This window comes from Fukomys damarensis, unplaced genomic scaffold, assembly GCF_012274545.1.
Source record: "Fukomys damarensis isolate Sample0158 unplaced genomic scaffold, DMR_v1.0_HiC HiC_scaffold_39, whole genome shotgun sequence".
Taxonomy (NCBI): Eukaryota; Metazoa; Chordata; class Mammalia; order Rodentia; family Bathyergidae; genus Fukomys; species Fukomys damarensis.
In genome coordinates, this window is record NW_022900951.1 from 106,412,060 (window position 1) to 106,436,451 (window position 24,392).

Sequence of the window (24,392 nt, forward strand, 5' to 3'; positions counted from 1 at the left end):
GTGCAAGTCCATCCTGGGCAATTTAGTAAGACTGTCTTAAAATTTAAAAACCTAAAAATAATGAAAATTTTAAAAGTACGAGGGCCCTGGGCTCAATCCTTAGTGCAAAAAAAGCGAGAGACAAAATATTTTTTATTTAAAAAAGGCATTCAATTTCAGTAATCTTTAGAGAAACAAATCAAAACCACAATCTGGGATCACCTCATACTTGTTACAATGGCTATTATCAAAAAGACAGCAAGTGTTGCCAACATGTGGAGTAAAGACAACCCTTGTACTCTGTTGATGGGATGTAAAATCATGCAGCTACTGTGGAAAATGTATGGAAGTTCTTCAAAAAATTAAAAATAGAACCACCATATGATCCAGCAGGATACTTATGTAGTGAAAGAAATTGAAACCACGGGGCCAGGGATTTAAATCAGCGGTTCGGTGGCCTGCCTTGCAAGGACCCGAGTTCAATCCCCAGTACAAAATAAAAAAAAAAAAAAAAAAAAAAAAAAAAAATTGAAACCACGATCTCGAAGACAAATGTATAGTCTCATATTTACTGCAGTATTCATTATTCACAATACTCAAGGAATGAAAGCAATTCTAAATGTCTAGTCACATACAAATGGATAAAGAGAATGTGGTTCTATACATAATAAGGAATATTATATATCCTTGGAGAAAGGAAAATACTACATGATTCTTTTTATACAAGAAATCTAAAGTAGTCAAACTAATAATGCTGAGAGTAGAATGGTGTCTGTCATGGTCTGGAAGATAGGGCAATAAGAGTCAAAGGGTACAAAATTTCAGTTATTAAAGCTGAATAAGCCCCAAATATCTACTGTACAGCATGGCATATAGTTTTTTTAACTTTAAAAAATATACAACAAAACATTTATAAGTACATTTTCGGCATACATAGTGATAACACTCATCATAGGGAATTTACACCTGTACATGGCAGTATAGCATGTAGTTAATACTGCGCTGGATACTTAAAAAATTGCTAATGGGGTAGGAATTATTTTGTGTTTTTATCAAATACACAAAAAAGGGGGTATAGAAATCTTTGAAGGTGATGGATGTGTTTATGGCATAGATTGTAATGTTTTCGCAGATATGTATTTATCTTTGAATACTATGAGTCATATATATGTGAAGCACTAGTGCTTTCTGAGACATGTCAATCACACCTCAATCAAATGGTGTAAAAAGGGACAAGACTGCGTAATAAAACAAGTTAGGATGGAAAGAAACTTTACAAACAATCCAAGCTATATATACACAAAACAAGTACAAAGTGAAAGTCTTAGAAAAGAAAGCCTAACAAAAAGTTGTTACAGAACCAAAACCAAGTAAGTCTATCCGATCAATTAAATCTTTCCTATCCAAATATAAATGGGTTTAACACAACTCGTAATAGAGATTTTCATGTATGATCACAAAAGCAAAAATAATTTTGGTAAGAATAAGAAATACACTAAATCTGCCACCTGCCTCGCAAGCACATGGTCCTGAGTTCAATCCCCAGTACCACAAAAAGGAAAAAAAAATACTAAAAGTGATTTGGAAGGGATAAAAATAAAGGGATAAAAAAGAATGCAGAAGGTAAATGAAAACAATAAGAAAGCAAGGATTATGAGCTTGATATCAATAAAAATGGAATGAAAGCTAAAAAGCATTAAGAATAAGACATAAGCTGGGCGTGGAGGCACGTCTATAATCCCAGCACTTGGGAGGCTGAGGCAAGAGGATCACTGTGAGTTCGAGACCAGCCTGGGCTACAAAGTGAGTTCCAGGTCAGTCTCAACTACATAGGGAGACCGTCTCAAAAAACAAAACAAAACAAAAAACAACAACAAAAAAAGAAGACATAAAAGAATGCATTCACACTGAATCTGTAAGGGTACACCCAATAACTCCTAATGACAAATACCATAAAATAGAATTGGATAATATCAAAGAAAATATTGATAATTAAAACTTGGATTTACCTTCCTCAAACACTCTCAGGAGATGCAGTGACAGAACAATACAGCTTTGCCCCGAACAGAGATGTGTATTCAGAATTTTAGAACAGCCCCCCTTCCTCCCACACACAGTTTTTCTTTGGAGACTGGGTCTCAATATGTATGTAGTCTTAGGGTGGCCTTCAACTTGCAATCCCTTGCCTCAGCCTCTCAAGTGCTTAGATCACAAGCATGTACCACCACACCCACATCATAAAATGCTGAATTTCAATAAAAGCTTTATAATTGATGGAACAACAAAGAATACTTTTTCCCAAGTTGTTTCTTTACTTTACACACTTTTCAATCTTTCTTCCTTATATTATCATCTACATTACCTTTTTTCTTGTCTCCTCCCCAACTTCATGCTATTTACACCAGGTATGCAAAGAGAGAATAAGACTATCTAAAATACACTGACACAGTAAGCTATTATAACATCTGAATTCAAGAGGAATGTATTCTAAAACCTGTCTTAGTACTTTGAGAATTATTTAAAACCCAATATCAAGAGCTCCCCACACTAATATAAAGCTAGAATTCATTTATAACTACATCTGCTATATTCTGGATTAAGTTGAAGCTATCACTTCAAAAAAATGCTACGACAGTTTATTTCTTTTCTTTTTTGCTCATATGAGAAATCTTTATTAAAGCGCCCCGGTGGTGGCACAATGGCCTACTTGGCAAAAAGAGAACAAAAGAGAGAGGAAACAGGAAGGGGCTTGGTTACATATTGAGTGACTGGTGTAGGCGGGTCGGGGATTGCATGGGTTGCACGGGCAGCCACTCTGGGGCCACTCTTGGACATTTATTTTTATGCAGACAATCCTTGTTCATGCGCCGGTCTCATGACTGGTGACGCATGAGATAGGAAGTGGAAACTTTAAGGTGAAGAAGTTATTCATCGGAATGGCGGCAGCCATTCCAAGGCACTTATCTTATAATCCTCCCTTTTCTGTTTGTTATGGCCTGGGAAAGAGGGGCGAAGTATCTCTCTTCTGTAGCTACTTCCTGTTGAAAAGGGGCAGGTGTGGGGTGATGAGAGGCCAAGGGAGGGATCTCTAGTCTATCATCTCTTGCTCTTGTGAGGGTTTATTTCTGAGTGATGAAAACTAAAAGGTAAAACTAACATTTTCAATGAGTATGTAACGTGCATATATCACCATGGACAAAAAATAAGAGGAATTTTTAGGTCATACAAAAGATTAAACAACTAAAAAATGCCTACTTTACCAGAAGCTTGAAAAGAATGATGATTCAGTCAATAAAATATTTTCATTAATACAATATTTTCATTTATAATTGAAATGCAAGAGCCACACACTGTAGTGTGTATATGAATTTACTTTTTAAAATTTCATGATTGGGCTCAGTGTGGGAGTCTACTGTCATCCCGGCTACTTAGGAGGCCAAAGCAGGAGGACTGGAAGTTTGAGCCCTACCTGAACTACTTAGTGAGATCTTGTCTAAAAATAAAAATTGGCTGGGATATAGCCTAATGGGAGAGCACTTGCTTAGCTTGTGTGGGGCCTTGGGTTCAATACTCAGTATCAGAACAAAAAACCAACAGCAACAACAACTTGTATAACAACAATCATGAGTACCAATTTTTACTTGTTATATGAAAACACCAATACGAGAAGATTTATTATCTGAATATCTGGACAAATCACCATTCACTATATATCAATCCTTAGAATTTTCAGGGATTTTTAAACATTTAAAAATAAATTTTGAAAAAAGTTTTTACCTTCATGTGGTATTTCAAAGGATCCAAAATATTGAACTGAATATTGCACTTTGGACAAGATCTTAGGAAAGGCTCTTCGGTTTTCAGTTCAGTGGATGAAATATTTAAACCTAAAATAAAATAAACTTTTATGATAGAAATTCATCTAATTTAAAAACTCAAATAACCACAAGTAATAATTTAAAATTTTGTCACAATTTCTATACTTTATACATAAGATGATTACTTTTTCACATGTTGGATTTCATACTTACCTGGTGATACCATAACCTTGGAAGATGTCTTGGAAGATGAAAAGAAGGGATTTATTTCAGAAACACGTTCACTGGTCTTCGGCTTTTTTGGATTAACACTGCTTATTTTAGAAGTAGAAGGACGTTTTAATCCAAATGAGGTCTGATCCACACCTATAAAGATTTAAATAGTGGAAAAGATATTTATAAATGTTTTTGTATACAATATTACTTAGGTAAACCTGCCTACTAAAAATGGTTTTATATTTAAAATGAACTAAAAATACCTTTGAGCAAATTAAAGATAATATTAAACTACCATACAGATAACAAAGAAGAACAAAGAATATATAACTAAGGAGTAGAAATTATACAAACAGCTTTTATGGACTACATATATTTGACAAATTCATGGACTAAAGTTTCATGCAAGAAAATCATTTTCTTGTGTATGGTACTGGGTATTGAACCTGGAGCCTTTTGCAAATTAGACAAGCAATATTCAACAGAATTACATTCCCCAGTTCTTTTTTTAAAGAAATTTCAAGACAGGGTCTCACTACAGGCTGGGCAAGAACATTTGATCTTCCTTCCTCAGCCTGTTGCATAATGAGATTATAGAAATGTGCCACTATAAGTAGGGTTTATACAGGAAAACTCTAAAAGATTCTTTCAAATAAGAAATACATATCATGAAAGAAGTCAGACCAAAAAACTTCAAGGCAAAAGAAAGAAAAATTATAGCACAGAGTATACTTAAATTCCTTAAAATGAACTCATCTTTGGTGTTTAAGTATATTTGAGCTTGTACAATCATTTTAGACAGGAGTTGATTATTCATGCTTCCAAATATATGCCACATATTATCACTCATAATTATCAATGCAGCAACTATTTATTAATAATAATGTAGTTTTCATTTTTCAGTTATCTTATTTGGACCTCACAAAAGCCCTGAGATAAGTAACTTTATCTCCCAATGGTTCAATTTAGGTTTGGAAAAGGCATGTATTATGCAGAAAAAAGTAAAAGTATTTATTTTAATAATGTGAGAAAATAGAAGTACAAAGAAGTTAGGTGACTTGGTAAAGACCACAAAAATCTTTAGAACAAATGCTTTAGTCTGAGGCTGTGGCTCAGTGGCAGAACAATTGCCTAGCATGCAGAAGTCCGTGGTTCGAGCGCACGCCTATAATCCCAGCACTCAGATTGCTGAGGCAAAATCAGCACAAATTTGAGGCCAGCCAGGGCTAAATGAGTTCAAGATCCCTGACCTAAACATCAAGACCTGTCTCAAACAAAACAAACTTGTATCTTTCTAGCCAACTACAATTGTATTTGCCATTCAAGGCAAAAATCTACTCTCTGCATTATAAAGCCTTCTTAAAAGAGAGAGTCACTGTCTTTAACGTACAGATAGATGTTCCATGAATTCTGAATTTTTCTATGACTAAGACCATGTGTTTTGTAAAATCCAACTAAAGACGACTCTTTCATATCTCTATTTATTTTGGCTCTTGGTTATTTTCGTAATCTAGACATGGAAATATCAAGTCAAATACAGTATTATCAAAATGGGAAAATATTTTGACACTCATATCACTATAGAATTTTTTCTTTTCGTTTGATAAATATATGCCAATTTGTTAGTAATTAAAAATTAAAAAATTCTCTTTAGTAAAATATATATTAATATAGTAACTTTTTGACTATAGGAAAATTTTTAAGTAGATAAAATTATTTTGGCACACTCATTCAAGTTAATGAAGAGTCTGTTTTTTTATTCAGGCAGGGTCTCACCATGTAGTTCAGGCTAGCCTTGAACTTACTATGTAGTCTAAACTGGCCTCAAACTTGCAGCGATCCTCCTGCCTCAGCCTCCTGAGCGCTCGAAGTACAAGTGTGCATCACCACTCTCAGCTAAGAACTTTATTACTGTAGAGAATCAAACCCTTCTTTAATTGGGAAACTTCACTATTTATTCAGTGGATATATATAATGAGCATTTATCATGTGCAAAACACCATTTCTTAAGTTCTACCATTTTATAACATATTCACATCTAACTATATTTATATCATTCATTTGGATAGTAAGATATCAGTTTATTAAAATTTCAATTATAACCATGTGACTAACGGTCTTTCAAATATTTTTCTCACAGAGTATTTAAGGATACATGCTGTCCCATTAATTAAAAAATTCTATTAAATATGATTTTATATGAAATCATCCAAGGAAGGCATTCAGGAATGATTAGCATTATCCGTCTTGTAATACATGATAAAATAACATGAAAATATGAACTTCTAAATAGAAATTCAATTTCATATGCACATTCATCAAGTCTTTTTAAAATAATTTTTTAAAAAAGTGCTAAACCAAACCTTCCAAAAGATTTTTTGGTATACCTGTGGACAGTGGTACTGTACCCTGGGATGAATCAAACAGTAAGACTGAAGAATTATCCGATTGAACTTGTGATGAATTCTTTGAAAAGCCCTGCAAAATGTTAGTTATTTTGTTTAGTAAATTTTATATAAGAGTAAATTTAACTGTATTTTTAAAAAATTTTTGTTGACTTTTTTTTCTGGTACCAGGGATTGAACTCAGGACTTTGTACTTGCCAGGCAGGCACCAGCATCACTGAGCTAAATTCCTGGCTTAATTGTATTCTTAAAATGTAAAGATAAGCTTACAGACTCAATCACTAAAAATTACACATCACAAAAGTAATTATTAATCTGCATTATTTTTGTAATTTTTCTAGAATTCTAAAATTAGTCTCAAATAAAAGTTAAAATTAAAAAATAATGACAATCTGGCAAAGTAGAGATTATATTTTGGTAAAACTTTTCTGCAAATAAAATTCAGTAGTGTTTATCAAGGGCTTTGAATGACATCCTTTGATCTAACTATATTCCACTTCCAAGAATTTATACTAAGGAAATAAAATTCCTTAATGGAGAACTGCTGCAAAATGAAAAATAAAAAAACAACCCCTTTACATGTAACAATGGTGGAGTGATTAAACGAATGACAGGCATGCAACATCATGACAGGGGTGACAGTCAGAGTTTGATACATAAACAACATGGATTAATTCTGGTGTTCTAGCAAAGTAATACAACCATAGTTAACAATAATCTATGATATCTTTCAAAATACCTAAAAGGATTATAATGTTCCCAACACAATATATTAAATATGTGTGTGTATATATTTTTTTTTTTGGTACCAGAGATCGAACTCGGGTCCTTGTGCTTTCAAGGCAGGCAGCAGAACCACTGAGCTAAATCCCTGGATATATTAAATAATTTTTAAGAACTAAAACATGAATACCAAGAAAGTTGTTATTATTATTTTTTAAAACTAATTTTATTGGTACATTTAAGGTATACAATGGCATTCATCACTGGAAATCTGCACCTTGGCATAACCCACCTTGGTTCTTATTTTTTCCCCATTCCCCTCCCATCCCCTTCAACCCCTCCACCCCTACCTACAGAGACTTTGTTTCCATTTTTTCTTTTTCTCATATTAATTCCATTCCCTTCTTTCTTTTCCCCTACCCTTCCCATTTCCCCTTTGTACTTTTTCTTCCTATTTCATATTATCCTATTATACCTTTTGGTCCTTATTTACACTTTCAGTTTCTCACACTAGAGAAACTATTCAGTATTTGCACATGTGTGTCCTATGGGTGTCTTCCCCAAAGAATTAAAAGAATCATACCACAGTGATATATGTGCACCCATGTTCATGGCAGCACAATTTGTGACAGCTAAAACTTGAAAGTTGTCATTATTATTACTAGTTATAATTATTTTACTTATGTTTAAATTGTAGTTTTCAATACTATACCTATTTAAGCATATTACCTGATTTAATATCATGCTGAGTAGTTTTTGCAGTTAGCATTTTGGATATTGGTTGAAACATATCATAAAGACATTTCTGACAGTGATTATGCTTCTACTAGAATGGTAATTAGCTATGACAGTTCATAATTCTAACTTAGCATTATAATATATAACAAGTCCCTAACCTAACTGTGTAATTGCAGAAACACTTACAGATTTAGATATATTCTGAACAATAGAAGAACTTTGTGAAGACTTAGATTCAGAATGAAATCTAGGCAAGCCAGCCACTGGATTTGATGTTGGGTCTTTGTAATGCTGACTTTCAGGCTTGAATATATCAGGAACACCTGTATTTAAAATTATATAACACATTGAATATATTACTATAAAAATCAATTGTGTCAAAATATTTTTCTTTAAATTAGTATGGTAATACTGTACCTGGACCAAGTTGCTCATTCTTTATTCCCTTTGAAGATGAACTGGTGTTACTTCTGTTCAAAATATCTATAAAAATATTTTATCAATCATTATTTGAAAGATAATAAAAAATCCAAAAACATAGCCATAATAACCAAAAACAGAAATATATTTCTTTCCCTTAATGGTAAGGATTATGTATAGTCTTGAAATCAAGCCCTTCCCCAATCCTCATACCACATATACACTCCTAAATGCCTGAATTCGCATTATGGGTGGGCCAATTGTATTACTTTTCATGCTGATCTTCTTTATTTGGGGGGTGGTACTGGGGATCGAACTTGGGACCTTGTGCTTGAGAGGTAGGCAAGTGGAACCACCAGCTAAATCCCCAGGCCTGGATTACTCATCACAACTGCTCTGGAGTTTTGAATTATCAGAGACTGCAGACTACATCAAACCTAGAATTTAGTATTTGAGTAGCTTAAGTGGTTTCAGAAATACTACACCAGAGGTCAATCTGTACCTGACAGGATACTCTGGATTAGTTCAAGATTGATCCCTCTTGCACTCATGTGAACTCTGTAACTTCAACTGAGGAATCAAATTGAAATTTAGGAGAGCAGAAGTTTGCCTAAAATTGCTTATTAGGAAAAGGTACAAAGCATGAACATACACCATAAATCCTCAAAAATTTCCCTTTTATCTTCTACTACAAAAGAACCAGATTCCACAATAATTCTATAAAGTAAAAAAGTCATACAGAAGTAGAGTTGTTTTCTGATCATGGAAATGAAATACTGATGATTAAGTACTACAATAGACTTCTTGGAAAAACCAATTCATTCAAACAACTTGACACTGTTTGCATTCAGAAATTCATAGGAAGTATTTATTCAAGATATTAAAGAGTCATTCCTATTTTTTTGGTGGGTGTAATTTACCAAACACAAGTTTTTACATGGCTCATGGTAATTCTATAAAAACATTTAGCCATTTAGCTCATATTCAACATGCTAACATAAGTAACAGATTACACCTTAAATATCAAAATCAAATTCTCAGTAAAAAATTTAGAAAAGAAATTTGACTCGGTCCAATCCTCTTTTTGATAAAATCACTTAAAACCAATAGATATTATTGTATGTGAGTACTGTTAGCAGTCATCTACAACTGATATAAATCCAACATGAATGTGAATTGTTTGCTTTCTATAAGATGATTTGAGTAACAATTTTGAAATATGGTAATATTTGACCATAAATATTATCAGCAATAAGAACAGTAACTTAAAAAATACAATATTCTGTTTCACTATCAATAATAAACATGCCAAATAAACCTACATTTTATGATTTAAGCGGCACTCTACTTAGCACATCACGAATTTGCCATAGATTATACTGAGAATTCAAATGGGTAAATTTTTCTACTCCTCATAAATGTGAATAGAAGTACTAGTCCAAGGTTAAGAATCAAGAAGCAAGAAGCCAGGCAAGGAGGTGTACACCTGTAATCCCAGCACCGTATTTAAGCCAAGGCAGGAGGATCTAAAGTTTGATCCCAGCCAGGACAACCTAGACCCCATCTCAAAATAAAAAAGGGATAGGGGAAAAAGCCCATTGTCATGGGTTCAATCCTAATATGAGAGAGAGCGTGCGCGAGAGAGACAGAAACAGACACAGAGAGACAGGCAGGCAGGCAGAGAGATGGAGACAAAAGATTAGGCTTGCAGAAAATTTAAAACTTGTCCCAACCATACTGTTGTTCAATACCAGTAAGAAAACTGGCATGCTGGCTACATTATTTGATAAATTCTCCAGTTTAAAAAAGTAAATAAAATGGAAAGTATTTGCTTCTTCTTTCTTTAAATTCGGTATTGTATCCCATGTACTTTCACATTTTTTGTTTTTGTACCGGGAATCAAACTCAGGACCTTGTGCTTATGAGGCAGGCGCAGTGCCACTGAGCAAATCCCTGGCCTATACTTTTGAATCTTTCACTAGAAATCCATAAGGATGTAAAAGTGTACTGACTGCCCATATCATCCAAGTATAGTGGCTAAAGGGTAGGACCTTCCTCCATGAATATAAATAGTAGCTGTCAGCCAGGCATGGTGGTACATGTCTGTAATCCCAGGACTCAAGAGGCTGAGGCAGGAGGATGGCCTTGAGTTTGAAGCCAGCCTGGGCTACATAGTGAGTTCAAGGCCAGGTTGAACTACAGTACATAATGAGACTGTCTCAATCAAACTGAGTAAGCAAGCAACCACAGTGTTTGCTGTAAGGTGGGTATAGCCAAAAGCTATAGCCCTTGTTGTACACAGATGAGAGACTGCATAAGCATGCAGTACCTAGGCATTTTAATAGCCACAAATAGATTTGACACTTTGATGAGACAGTTGCTTGGATAGGACAACCCTTACCAGACACTAACACAAACCTATTTACTATGTTATAATTATTTTATTTTTTGTTTTGTTTTTGTTTTTTGAGGCCGGGTCTCAGTATGTAGTTGAGACTGTCCTGGAACTCACTATGTAGCCCAGGCTGGTCTCGAACTCACAGTGATCCTCCTGCCTCAGCCTCTCGAGTGCTGGGATTACAGGCATGCGCCACCATGCCCGGCATATGATTATTTTATTTTATTTATTTTTTTTGGGGGGGGGGTTGAGACAGGGTCTCACTATGTAGTTGAGACTGACCTGGAACTCACTATGTAACCCAGGCTGGTCTCGAACTCACAGTGATCCTCCTGCCTTAGCCTCCCCTGTGCTGGGATTACAGGCGTACACCACCATGCCTGGCTATTATGATTATTTTAAACAAAGTACAAAATTTCCTTTATTTCAGGGGTGCAAAGAGAAACAGAAAACAAATTAAAAAGATAGGCTACATGGCTCCCTTAAAAAGTAGGATCTCAGAAGGCCTACACTACTATTAGATAATCTCACTGTTTAATAACTTTTATCACATATGGTATTTTAACCTCTCACCTCCTTATTCCTGTCCCTAACTAACTACATGCTCACCATGCTTATTACAAGGTTTTACTAATGTCTAGCCCTCCTCCCCACCAGCTCCTTTCACAACAAACACATCAAGGACATGTATTATAACCCACAGGTTTTTCCATTCAAAACAAAGAACAACCATCTGCAATGTACTTAAATTTTAAAAACATACACGGGGCTTGTAATTTGTCCTTCACTCTGTACAAAAGATACCTCTGGCTGATTTGAATGCAGTCTTGCCAGGGAACATCACAAACATCATTTTTCACATAGAAGGTAATGAATTATGATAAATCTGTTTATATACCATAAAAAAGAAAAGAATGACCATCTTATGAAACTTCACTGAAGTAAATGCTTACTTGAAATGGCTGGTTTTGAACTTGATATTTCTCCAACAAAGATTAGCTCATCATCATCATCTTCAACCTGCGTTTCTTCTACTTTTTTCTGCCATGGTTCCAGCTCTTCTTCTTCACATTCCATGAAGAGTTCCGCCATTTTTGAATTATCTAAATTTTCAAAAGAAGAGAAACTTTATTTCAAAAAGAAAAACATATTTTTGCAGTATAGATATTTGTAGGTGGTACATGGTAGCAAAAATAAAAAATGGGGAATTTAATCTATAAGACATAAACTAGTAAAACTAGGTTACTATATAGATAATGGAGGGAAGTAAATTACCATGGCCAATAAATTTTAAGGTCAAATTCATTTAAAGTGAGTTTCAGTTATATTACCAGGATATGATTCTATTTACAAAGGATTATACCTAACCATTATCTGAAAAAAAAAAACCTCACCTGTATTAACAAAAGGGAGATAAATTAAGAATAAGAGGCAAAAGAAAAACTAAACTAGATTCAGGGCCATGAGGCACAAAGCAAAGCAAGGATGAAGTACTAGACTTAAAACAGGGATATTAAATGAAATGAAGCTTATTCCATTCCAGAGCAGAATATATATTTTTCACCTGAAGAAAATAAGCAAAGAACATATTGTGGATACACCCAGCCTGTTAAGTTCTAACCAGGCACAGTCACAGGACAGAAAAATATTAAAGAGATTACAATTAGCACTTTTAGAGAGATAAGACAAAATTAATTATAAATAACATTCAGGAAAAGAGTCAAAATAAGACAGCCAAATTTCAGGTTAAAAAAAAATCCAAAAACCTAAACCCCAAATGCCAAAGTTAAGCAACTGTGGAACTAAAAGATTAAAACAATAACAACAACAAAAAACAAATAGAAAAGCCAAGATTGTTAGAAAATGTACAACAGATATCTAACACAAACTGGTCACATTGGCACATGCCTATAATCCCAGCTACTTGGGAGGCTAAGGCAGAAGACTGCAAGTTCAAGCCTGTGCAATTTAGTGAAATCTGTCTCAGAATAAGTAAGTAGGGTGTGACAGCATACACCTGTAATCCCAGCACTCTGGGAGGCTAAAACAGGAGGATTTCCAGTTTCAGCCCAGCCTGGGAAATTTAGTGAGACCAGTTAAAGAGAAAAAAGGTCCAGGGAGGGCCAGGGATTTAGTTCAGTGGTTCTGCCCCCTGCCTCACAAGTGCGGGGTGTGGAGTTTTCCCTGGGAAAAAAAAAAAAAAAAAAAAAAAGTCCAGGGGTATAACTCAGTGTAAAGGCCATAGATTTAATCCCTCATACTGAAAATTCAGAAACAGGACAGAGAAAAATGAGGGCAAGTTAATCAAAGCAAAATTCCCAGTCCTAAAGGACATAAATCTCTAGAATGAAATGGGCACCAGCACCCAGCAAAATGATGAAGAATAGAAAATTACACTGCAGTATATGATATAAAATTTCAGGCTGGAAATAGAACATCCCTCTCCACTGCCAGTGAAAGTGTAGACTGGTGCGACCACTAAAACTAGAGGTTCTATTTGACCCAGATATACCTCTTCTTGGTATCTTCCCAAAAGAATGAAAAGCATCATACCACAGTGATATATGCACACCCATGTTTAAAGCAGCACAGTTTATAATAGCTAAATCTTGGAAACAGCCAAAATGCCCATCAACTGACGAGTGGATAAAGATGTGGTTTTTTAATACAATGAAATACTACTCTGCCATAAAGAAGGATGAACTTCAGACATTTAACTGAATGGACCTTGAGATCATACTCTTAAGTGAAATAAACTGGATACACATGTTTAAATACTGCACTGTTTCTCTGGCGTGAGAAACTGGATGTGGAAATAAGGACTGAGAGATGTACAAATGATTTTGGGAAATGGGAAGAAACTGTTCAAATGGGAAGGGACACAACAGAGGAGGGAGGGATAAAGGAAGGAAGGGACAAGAAAAAAGTGAACTAGAAGGAAAAATGTAAACAAAGCTTTTGTACATAGGGAGGCCAGAATGAGATAAAATAAAATAAAATTTATTTAAAAATAATATTCTAAAGTTGGGGTAGAAGTATAAGAAAGTTAAAATAATACTTATATAAAAATCTTACTAAAAATAACTTTCCATACTTAGCCAATCTACTATACTTAGCATGAGACACATATTTTTTTCATCAAGAGTAATGATGAACAGGGCTGGGGATTTAGCTCAGTGGTTCGGTGGCCTGCCTTTTCAATTCCCGGTACCGAAAAAAAAAAAAAAAAAAAATGAGTAATGATCAACAAATGCACACACTGCTTTTTCTTAAATCATCAGTTTTTGTCATTATCTAATGATTTTCTATCAAGTAAGATGAGAATTTCAGTTTGCCAAAATTTACCTTTCATTTACTTTCTTTCCCTGGCAGAATCCACTGGATTATGGGATTTAAGGAGGAGGAAATACAGAATGCAGAAAACATGACATTCAACACAATACAAAAACAAAGGAAAGTTTCAGGACAGTAATTGCTCAGTGGGACTATGGAGCAAATCAGCCAGAAACTATTATGAGATTATCACTGCAAGGAGATACTTCTTCACCCAAAAATATTAAAAATTAAATTTAATTACCTGACACATTTTACCATGTAAAAATTAAGAGGCTATATAAGAATATGGTAAGATTTGGCTATAGAATTTAATTACAAAAACTGATTAATTTAAGAGTGGTATGTACATGTATTTCAAACCATGTTTGAAAACAGAAATTTGGAAAGAGTTATTAGAAAAACAGCTAAACAATGGAAAGATGACTTGAGGCAGGGAGAGGAGGCAGCATACAGATGTACACATGTGTTCAGACACCCGTCTACCCCACTCCCTTAAAGTAATTGTGGCTAGGCAACTTAAACCCTTTTCAGATTTGTTTGACTTAAAAAATTGTGTTCTAGTAAAAAGAAGTACTGAAGTAGACCTAAGGTAAAGTAACAATGAAGACTGTATGTTAAGTGATAGAGAGGTGGATGGGGGACAACTAATAACTTCAGAATTCTGGCTTAGAAAAGAAAATCTTTATTTTAAAATACAGCCATTTGGAAAGGTAATTCTATTATATTAAAATAATGCCAATTCTACTTTCAATACAAAATGAAGACTATAGTTAGCATGACCTTAAAAGGCACTACTTGAAAACAATGGCATGAGGATGGCATACAAAAGAAACATCTTGGGGCCAAGGATTTAGCTCAGTGGTTCTGCCACTTGCCTCTCAAGCTCAAGGTCCTTTTAAAAAAAAAAAAAAAAAAAAAAGAAAGAAAGAAAGAAAGAAACATCTTCACGAATCAGTATCTTTCTTTTAATTTTCCCCCTTTACATAGGTATGCCACAAATCATTTCTTGTTTTATTCCTACCCAAGGCCTTGCTGATGTTAGGCAAGTACTCTGCCCCTGACCTACGCCCCAGCCCAAAATCATTTCTTAGTATAAAGAACCCCCTCCAAAAAAATCACAAAGCAAAAAATATTCCCATCCTCCAAAATGTAGTCAATATTTTAACTGACTCCCTTTTCTAAATACCTCAAAAATATTATACAGATTGTCCTCAAATAATTAAAAGCATAATTCAGTTTAATATTTGTGTATTTTCCATACTTAAAATTCACCTTGAAAAATCATACTTAAAAATGAAGATAGTTCCTCCTTACCTACAATTTTATAGGTCATAGTTTCAGTTACCTATAATCAACTGTGTTCAGAAAATACTAACGGAAAGTTACACAAATGAATAATTTGTAGGTTTTAAAGTGCATGTCACTGTGAATACCATAATGAAATCTTACATTTTGCTGCTCTGTCCCTCCTGAAACATGAGCCATCCCTTTATCCAGTGTATCCACACTGTATATACAACCTGCCTGTTGGTAACTTAGTAGTCATCTTGGTTATTAGTCCAAGAGTATTTGTATTGAAGTAACCTTTATTTTACTTAATAACGGTCCCAAAGCACAAGAGTAATATTGCTGGCAATCCAGATATGCCAAAGCCTGAAAATTGTATCCATTAAGTGAAAAAATAAAAGTTCCTGACTTAATAATGAAAGAAAAAAACCTCATATGTCAAGGTTGATAAGATCTATGGTAAAAATACATCGTCTGTGAAACTGGAAGAAAAAAGAAATTCACGCTGTTGTGCCTTAAACTGCAAAAGTTACAGCTATAGTGCATAATATAAGTATTTTAAGATGGAAAAGGAATTAAATCATACGTTTGGTATAATCTGTGGTTTTAGCATTCGATGGTATTCTTGGAATATATCTTCCACATAGGTTCAAATTTTCATTGCAGTTTTTCCTAATTATGTGACCCTGGCGAAATTACTTGGCCTATTTCTTCACATCTGATAAAGCTTAAAATAGCAAGTAGAAGTGGTTACAGAGATTGAAAAAAATGCTATATACAGTAGGTAATTTCAAGCAGATACCATACAAAATATCAGTGCTGTCCTTTCCCAACTCAGAACAATTATAACTTCCTCAATAAACAATTAAACCTGTTTTTCTTTCACATCTTACTATACTGATAGTTTGTATCATGTAATTTAAGGTTTATTATATATGATCTCAAACTGTTCACTATTTTTAATGTCTTAATTATATACTTTCAACTTCAAAGTAAGCTTCTTGAGAGTGAAGAACATTTTATTTTGTACTTCCTCTTTCATACAGTAGTCTATTGGACATATAGTAGGCACTTAAGAAACTTGGCAAAGTCAGGCAATACCAAATTTAAAGAAATGAGAAGTTAATGTATACTGACAATGATATCATAGTGAAACCATGTGAACACATAGGTCTTCTTTATTCTTTTAAACTGGATACTCCCTTTATCAATATAGTTAAGATACACCATTGAGGAAAAATATTTAATTTTTTTTTGGTACCAGTAATCAAACTCAGGATCCTATGCTTACAAGGCAGGCAGTGGCACCACTGAGCTAAATCCCCGGCCCCCTCATTTTTAGAAATAAAGTTTTTGTCTAGAGAAAGTTTGTGATTATGTTTGTCAAGACTATAATAATAATTATCTCTGTGGATGAGGAGGAAACATTTAATATCTACTTTGCTTACATTTTTATTGTTTTTTGTTCATTTTTAACCATGAGTACAGTATATATTACTTTAATAAATCTAAGTATTTTTCTTTTTTGGGGGTACTGGGGAGCAAACCCAGGACATTTACTACACTGAGCTACATCCCCATCCCCAGCAGTTTGGTTTTTTGGAGACATGGTCTTGCTAAAGCACTATGTTGCTCAGGGTGGGCTCAAATTTGGGATCCCCTTGCCTCAGCTTTCCAGAGTGCTAGGATTACACAGGTGTGTACCACCATGCCAGCTCTACACATTTTTGCTTTTAAGAAAATGTGTCCTCCTCTTTCACCTTTTCTCTTGAAGAAAGGTTATCAGTACAAAAGCTATGCATACTATTACCAATTGCAGCAGTTAATACCTACGTTTTTGTTGAAAAGGGGTGTCGTCATCCATCAAGCTGCAGAATCACCTAAGAATAAATATATGACATCAATCAGTTTTGAATAATTTTAAGTAACATCAAATACTGAAACATAGGGCCAGGGATTCAGCTCAGTGGTGCCATGACTGTGTTGCAAGTGCAAGGTTGTGGGTTTGATCCCAGGTACCAAAAACAAACAAACAAAAAGAAACATGAAACTTGATTTAGAAATCTATGGGGTTAATTTCAATCTCCAGCATATTCATGTGACACTGGACAAAGTAGCAAGTTAGGTCTTAGATTTCCACCCTCTAAGGATAATACCTACTCTTGGAGTGGATTTTGTTAAGTGTACACACACCTAATCTTTTTCTCCTACAAAAAAGCTTACAATCTGAGTTTAGTATGTTTAATATACACGTGTAATTCACTTTATATAACAGAATGCTGAATGTTTTAACATTTACTACTTGAACAAATCTAATGAATTATTAAACGACAAATTTTAAGCCAGGCATGGCAGTTGCTACATGACTATAACTCAGGGACTCAGGAGGCTGAGGCAGAAGGATCTCAACTTTGAATTGTGAGTGGGCAACTTAGTGAGATACTATTTCAAAATTTTTAAAAATAATACAGTGTCAGAGACATAGCTCATCTTGAAGATCCTGAGTTCAATTCCAAGTATCACACACACAAAAAAGCTGTTATATTAAATGTTACTAGGAAACATTTGAATTGCTTTATTTAGAATAAGAATTTCAGGACCAGGGATTTAGCTCAGTAGTTCTGCCGCCTGCCTTGCAAGTATAAGGACCCAAGTTAAGTCCCTGGTACCCCCCCAAAAAAAGCTTGTAGAATAAGAATTTGATTCTGAATTACATTCTGAATTCTCATACATATCCTAGTGTCTACATACAAAATAAATACTACTTTTACACTATTTCAGGTGCACAACAGAAAGGTCAAAATTAGGCATCCAAATCTGAGGTAAGTAGTCTACACAGAGCTAATTCAGTCTTTACATTTATCTTTATCCTCAGATTGGCAAGAGCAAATTTTTCCTTATGCCATATTATTTGTATTGATTAATCCACAGGGGAAAATATTAATTTAACTCCACAAAAAGTTACTAGTTACAAATGTTTGAATTTGTATTACAAGATTCTCTAGTAAATTTTTTCCTTTAGCAAATTTCTGAGATCTATTTACACATCTCTTCAACTCAATTACTTTAATAGTGCTTTTTCCCTAAATTAGAACTAAGGTAATGTATATATCAAGTAGATAAATATGACAATTCCTGCTCAACATTAAGTATCTATGGCTATCAAGAATACAAGATAAACCGGGGGTGATGGCACACGTTTTTAATCCTAGTACTCTGAAAGGCTGAGGTAGGATTTCAAGTTTGAGCTCAGCCTGGGCAAATTAAGAGACTCTTAAGACCCTGTTTCAAAAAATAAAGGTCTGGGGATATGGCCCAGTGTGAAGACTCTGGGTTCAATCCCTAGTACCACAAACATACACACAAAAAATATTTTTAAGTCATAACTGTACAGCCTATGAGATTAACATAACACTTTTATATTAGATGATTATATAAAATATCTATTGGTATAAACACCCTAAAATGAGTACTAAATGTGTAAGTAGTCTATAAACAAGACCTGTCTACTGCCTATGGCTACAGAGATGTCTTGAGGGCCATAGCAGCAATCAAGGAACCTCAACTGGTATGTTCATAAACATCTGAACCAAGACTTCAGTTTAAAGCTGTATTACCCAATGAGGCATTAACAGCCACATGTGGCTACTTAAATTTTAAATAATTAAGATTAAAAAAAATTAGCTCTTTAGTCACTCTACCCATGTTTCAAGTGCTCAAAAGCCACAAGTCACTCGTGGCTACTATATTGGACAGTGTTGCTACAGAACATTTCTATTGGTCAACACATGCCTCAAGGATCATAATTTTACTTAGTTCTAGTTTTATATAAATCTTCATGGACCTCTTTGGGAGGAATGGAGCCCTCAAAAACTATCACCATGAAACCCCTTCAACTTACCACTTCAGAGATTTGATGGCAAGGAAAGGAATGGTGTGGGGATCAAACTGGCTGGCAGAAAAAAATGGAATATCCAGCAAAGATATGCAGTAGGGATCCTAAAGCTCTGATAATAGCAACTCCAGAAGGTCTGTTGGTTCTGCAGCTAAGAGTTATTGTGAAAATGAATGAAGAACTTTCCATTTAGGCTATTGATTCAGGTAGAGATAATATGGCCATGTTTAACACACTTCTTATGGGGACATATGATTTCAAATGATACATGGCTTGAACACAACTCATTTTTTTTTGGTACTGGGGATCAAATTCGGGTCCCTGAGCTTGCAAAGCAGGTGGTGAAACCAATGAGCTAAATCCCTGGCCCATTAACCCATTAATTTTTCGAGACACTGTAAAAATAATTATAATTGACTTTTTACTTTATGGCTTCAACTTTTTTGAGACAGGGTCTTGCTATGTAGTGCAGGCTAACCTTGAACTCATGGGTTCCTCCTGCCTCAGCCTCCCAAATGCTGGATTATAGGTATGTGCCACCACCCACAGCTTGCTTCAACTTTTATACATATAAAATTTAACCATCTTTTAAAAGTTTATACAAAAAGCTCCTTAAAATTATGAATTAACTTAACTCACAATACTTTTTTAATTAAAAGATATCACTTAGTAGCCACAAGGATGGCTATAATCAAAAGACAAATAACTAGCACAAAATGAAACTGGAACCTTGGTACACTGCTAGTAGGAATGTAAAATGGTGAGAGTCACTGTGGAGAACATTTTAGCTCCTCACAAAGTTAAACATTAGAGTTATACGACTCAGCAATTTTACTCCTAGGCAATTAGAAACATACGTAAAATTTTTACATAAATGTTTACAACAGTATCAATAACCTCCAAAGAGTGAAAAATATTCAAATACCTATTAACCGATGGGTAACAAAATGTAATATATCCATGTTATATTTAGCAATAAAGGGAAATTAAACACCGGTGCATGTTATACGCATGGAACTTGAGAATAATATACAAAATGAAGAAGCCAGTCAAACAGATCACATACTACATGATTTTATTTATATGAGATGTTCAGAAATGGCATATCCAGAAAGTAAGGTTATGGATGCAAAGAGCTGGGTTGGGGGAAATGGGGAATGTTTGCTACTGGGCACATAACTTCTTTCTAGGGTGATGAAAATGTTCAAAAATTGATCATGGTGATGGTTCTACAATTCTGAATATACTAAAGCAACTGAACTGTATACTTCAAATAGGTAAATTGAGCTTTGTGCCATGTGGTACATGCCTATGATCTCAGCTACTTGGGAGGTTGCATGAAGAGCACTATAGTTCCAGCCAAGCCTAGAGAACTTAGCAAGACTCTGTCTTAAAATATTAGTAAGTAAGTAAGTAAATAAATAAATAAGGGGTTGTGAGGTAGCTCAGTGTTACAGTACTTGCTGAGCATGTGAGAGCCCCTGGATTCAATCCCTATTACTACAAAATAAAGAATAAATAAAAAGGGTGAATTGTAGCTCAACAAAGCTATTAAGAAAACAAGCTGGTAGCATATAAGCCTGTTAGTGATGTAGTGATGGAATCACCCTATGAGAAAAGAGCCAACAAAGAGAACAGCAACACTGTAAGATTCTGGGGTTGAAAAAGTGAAGAGGTAGGGTAGGCAGACAATTCAAGTTCTGATGACACCATTTGAACACCTGATGCTAATCATGTTTGAAGCAAATTATCCACTAAAAGGTTTCCATTATGAGAAAATAATTGTTTATTTTTTGTTTAAACTACTCCAACCTAGATTTCTGGCACTTTATTCAAAAATAAAAAGTCATCAGTGGATTATCCCAACATTTTCCCAAACCACAGGTAACAGACCTCTGGGAATACAGAAATAATCCAGATGGTACAAGAGAGCTCTCTAACAATATTTCAGTATTTTTGTTTTGCTATTTTTAAAAAAATCTAACACAAGCAAACTCTGGGATTAGCATCTCATAACTAAATTAGATTGGCCACATAATTTCAATAATAGGTATGAAAAACACTAAAAGTCGGTAGTGACCATTTCAGCAAAATATATTATTCATTCTTTCCCCTTGTCCCTGCTCTCCCTTCACCCCCTCCTCTCCTTCTCATTTACTTTTTTTTTTAATTTTTGAGACTGGGTGTTGCTAAATTATCCAGATTGGCTTTCAACTTGTGATCCTTATGTGGAGTCACTGGGATTATACCCATGTGCTGCCACCACACCCAGGAGAAATATACTTGTATCACTATTTACATGTAAAAGATATATAGTTTGGGGGAAAAGACTAATGCATAATTGCTGGACTTTCAAAGCCAGTCTATACAGTAAATATCTTCTAGAATTTTCATAACACATTCTATCATCATTAATTGCTAAAGTAATCCCAGGAAATATGTATTAATATTTTATAGGAGTAAAAATTATCTACCAGCGAAAATGTCCAGTAAGTGTCATGGTGGGAACACTGAAAATAGAGGCAGAAAATCTGGGAATTCTGGGTCTACCACTTCTGGCTGCCAAACCTACAGAAACTTAATCAACCTTTTGGAGTCTTAGTTTTATCTGTAAAGTGAAAACAGCAATAACTTCCTTGCAGGAGTACTGAAACGTGCCAGAAAAAGAAAAGGGGTAAAGGTGTAAGGGAACTGAGAAGGGTAGAGGAAAGGAAATAAGGGAAAAGAAAAAATATGAGAAAAAGAAAAAAATGGAAACAAAGTCTTTGTAAATAGGGAAGGGTGGAGAGGGGTGAAGGGAGAGCAGAGGTGTGGGGAGAAATGAGAACCAAAACCTGTCATGTAAAGGTACAAGATCCCAATAATGAATGTAACTGTACTGTATACCTAAAATGTACCAATAAACTCGATGGAAAAAAAAAGTGCCTGAAATTCGTCTATAGTACTTTGGAGTATTTTGCTTAACATTTTTTATAACATGAAATCATACCACAAGCCATGAGTACAAGCAATAAAAAAAAATTCTAAAATAAAAGTATATTAGACATTAGCATACATACTTTGAATGAAAAGAATTCTAAAGCAAAAGTTCTAATAAGAGTGGCATTGGCTTTATTTTTGTATTATATGTTTTTAGTATCTGTCTTAATACAAAACTACTAGACTCTCTTAGCTTCTAAAATGAATTTTCATTTTTCTAACTATGAAGTATGCCATATCTAAATTCTTCTATCTAAAAATTTTCACTATTCCTTTATTCTTATGTAAATTATTTGTAAAAGAACTTACAAAGGCAAGAAATAAAATGGTCTATTCAACCTAGATAGTACGTAGCCATGACTGGTTTTCCTGATATTCTGCGGGTAAAGAGAAATATTCCTTCCAAGAAAACCACTGCGCAGAGAATGAATTTTAAAAGTCTAGGTATACATTTTTATTTAAATTACTGAGCAAACCAAGTTTTCTTGAATCATTACTTACCCTGAGGTTTCCAGTCATGTGTTGCCTTTAAAATATGTAAAAGTTTGTATCACTCAGATAAGTTACCACCTCTGAAGGGTTACAACAACCTGACTGAAAAATCAAATATTTTTTAAAGTCCTTCTCTTGATAGTTTTCAGTTATATGTCTATTAGTAAATATATGTGAATAAATATTTCTGATCTTTGAAAAGTTTTTTAAATAATAAAATATTTTCAATATACACTTCCAATATTCTATAATTTTTAAAAACTATAAACCAGGCATGGTGGCATAAGCCTCTAATCTCAGCTCTCTGGGAGGCCAAAGCAGAACTATCTCAAATTTGAGCCTAGCCTGGGGAAATTAGAAACTGCTTCAAAATATAAAGAAGGACTGAGGCTGGGCATGCTGGCTTACACCTGTAATCCCAACACTTGGGAGCCTGAGACAGGAGGATTGCCACAATGTAGGCCAGCCTGGGCTATATAGTGAGACCCTGTCACAAACAAACAAACAAACAAACAAAGGTGGCTACAGATGTAGCTCAGTATGAAGGTCTTGGGTTTGATCTTCAAAACTGCCCCCGCAAAAAAGAGGATGTAGCTCAGTGGGAAGGACCTGGACTCGATGAGGAAACAGAGGGGCTACAAAATTTTTTTCATGTGTAATTATGTTAGATTATTTCTATTTATCAAAATTTTTATTCCATTTGGAAATTCACCTGCATAATTGGGCAGCAAAAAAAATTCTTAATGGGCTGGGGTGTAGCCCAGTAACAGGCATTTGCCTAGCATGTGCCATGTTCTACGTTCCATTCTCAGCACTAGGAAAAAAAAAATAATCGTGCTTCAGTTCTCAATGTCCTCCTGAAAAAGGAAAACAAATGGGAATAGCTCTATACTGTACATCCATTTCCATTTATTCTCCTCTCCCCTACTGAAAAAGACAATGCAGACTGAAAAAGTTTATATGAGGTACATGAAACAGGTAAATTCGTGGGGTCAGAAGGTAGAATAGAGGTTACCACAGGGTAGAGAGGAGGGAAAAGGAAATGATTGTTGAATGATTTATCTACCAAACTGAGAATTGTTGATTTTTTTTTTTTTTTTTTTTTTTTGTACCGGGGATCGAACTCTGGTCCTTGCGCTTGTCAAAACCACTGAGCTAAATCCCCCGGATAAAATATTTTGGACAGGAAAAACTGAGATTTGAACTTCGACATCAGAATTTTTTTCAATGGGTTATTCTTCGACTTTTCAACGTGCTTAGAACATTTTTTGGGAAGGGTACCGGGGATCAAATTCAGGACCTTGCACTTGCAAGGCAGGCAAGATGCCACTAAGCTAAACCCCCAGGTCATTGTGCTTAGAAATAACAGTATTGGGGCCAGGGATTTAGGCTCAGTGGTGCTGCCGCCTGCCTCACAAGCTGAAGGACCTGAGTTTGATCCCTGGTTAAAAAAAAAGAAGAAAGAAAGAAAAAGAAAAAAAACAGTATTTCAATATTAAAAAGTTGAAAAACTGTCAAAAATATAAAGGAGAGAAATGAGTAGTATCCCTTGAAAAAAATGTTACGTGATTTACCATGCTTACTCTCCTTTACGACCTCACTCATAAAAATTAGGGCATAAAACTGGGTATAGTGATGTCTGTTTGTAATCCCAGCACTTAGGGAGCTGAGGCAGGAGGAATGCAAGTCTGAACCCAGCCTGGGTA

General features: G+C 34.7%; 1 protein-coding gene across 3 annotated transcripts in view; it reads right to left on the reverse strand.

The window, feature by feature from the left end:
- Positions 1–24,392, reverse strand: part of Znf280c (zinc finger protein 280C) — a 57,828-nt gene that overhangs the window by 31,854 nt on the left and 1,582 nt on the right. For all 3 annotated transcript variants that reach the window (XM_010607995.2, XM_010607996.2, XM_010607997.2), the window contains 7 exons: positions 17,154–17,200; positions 11,651–11,800; positions 8,297–8,362; positions 8,066–8,202; positions 6,401–6,491; positions 4,011–4,163; positions 3,757–3,866 (listed from right to left, as the gene is read on the reverse strand). In XM_010607995.2, coding sequence (XP_010606297.1) covers positions 3,757–3,866; positions 4,011–4,163; positions 6,401–6,491; positions 8,066–8,202; positions 8,297–8,362; positions 11,651–11,800; positions 17,154–17,184 — 738 coding nt within the window. In that variant the 5' untranslated portion in view covers positions 17,185–17,200. The remainder of the gene's footprint in view (positions 1–3,756; positions 3,867–4,010; positions 4,164–6,400; positions 6,492–8,065; positions 8,203–8,296; positions 8,363–11,650; positions 11,801–17,153; positions 17,201–24,392) is intronic.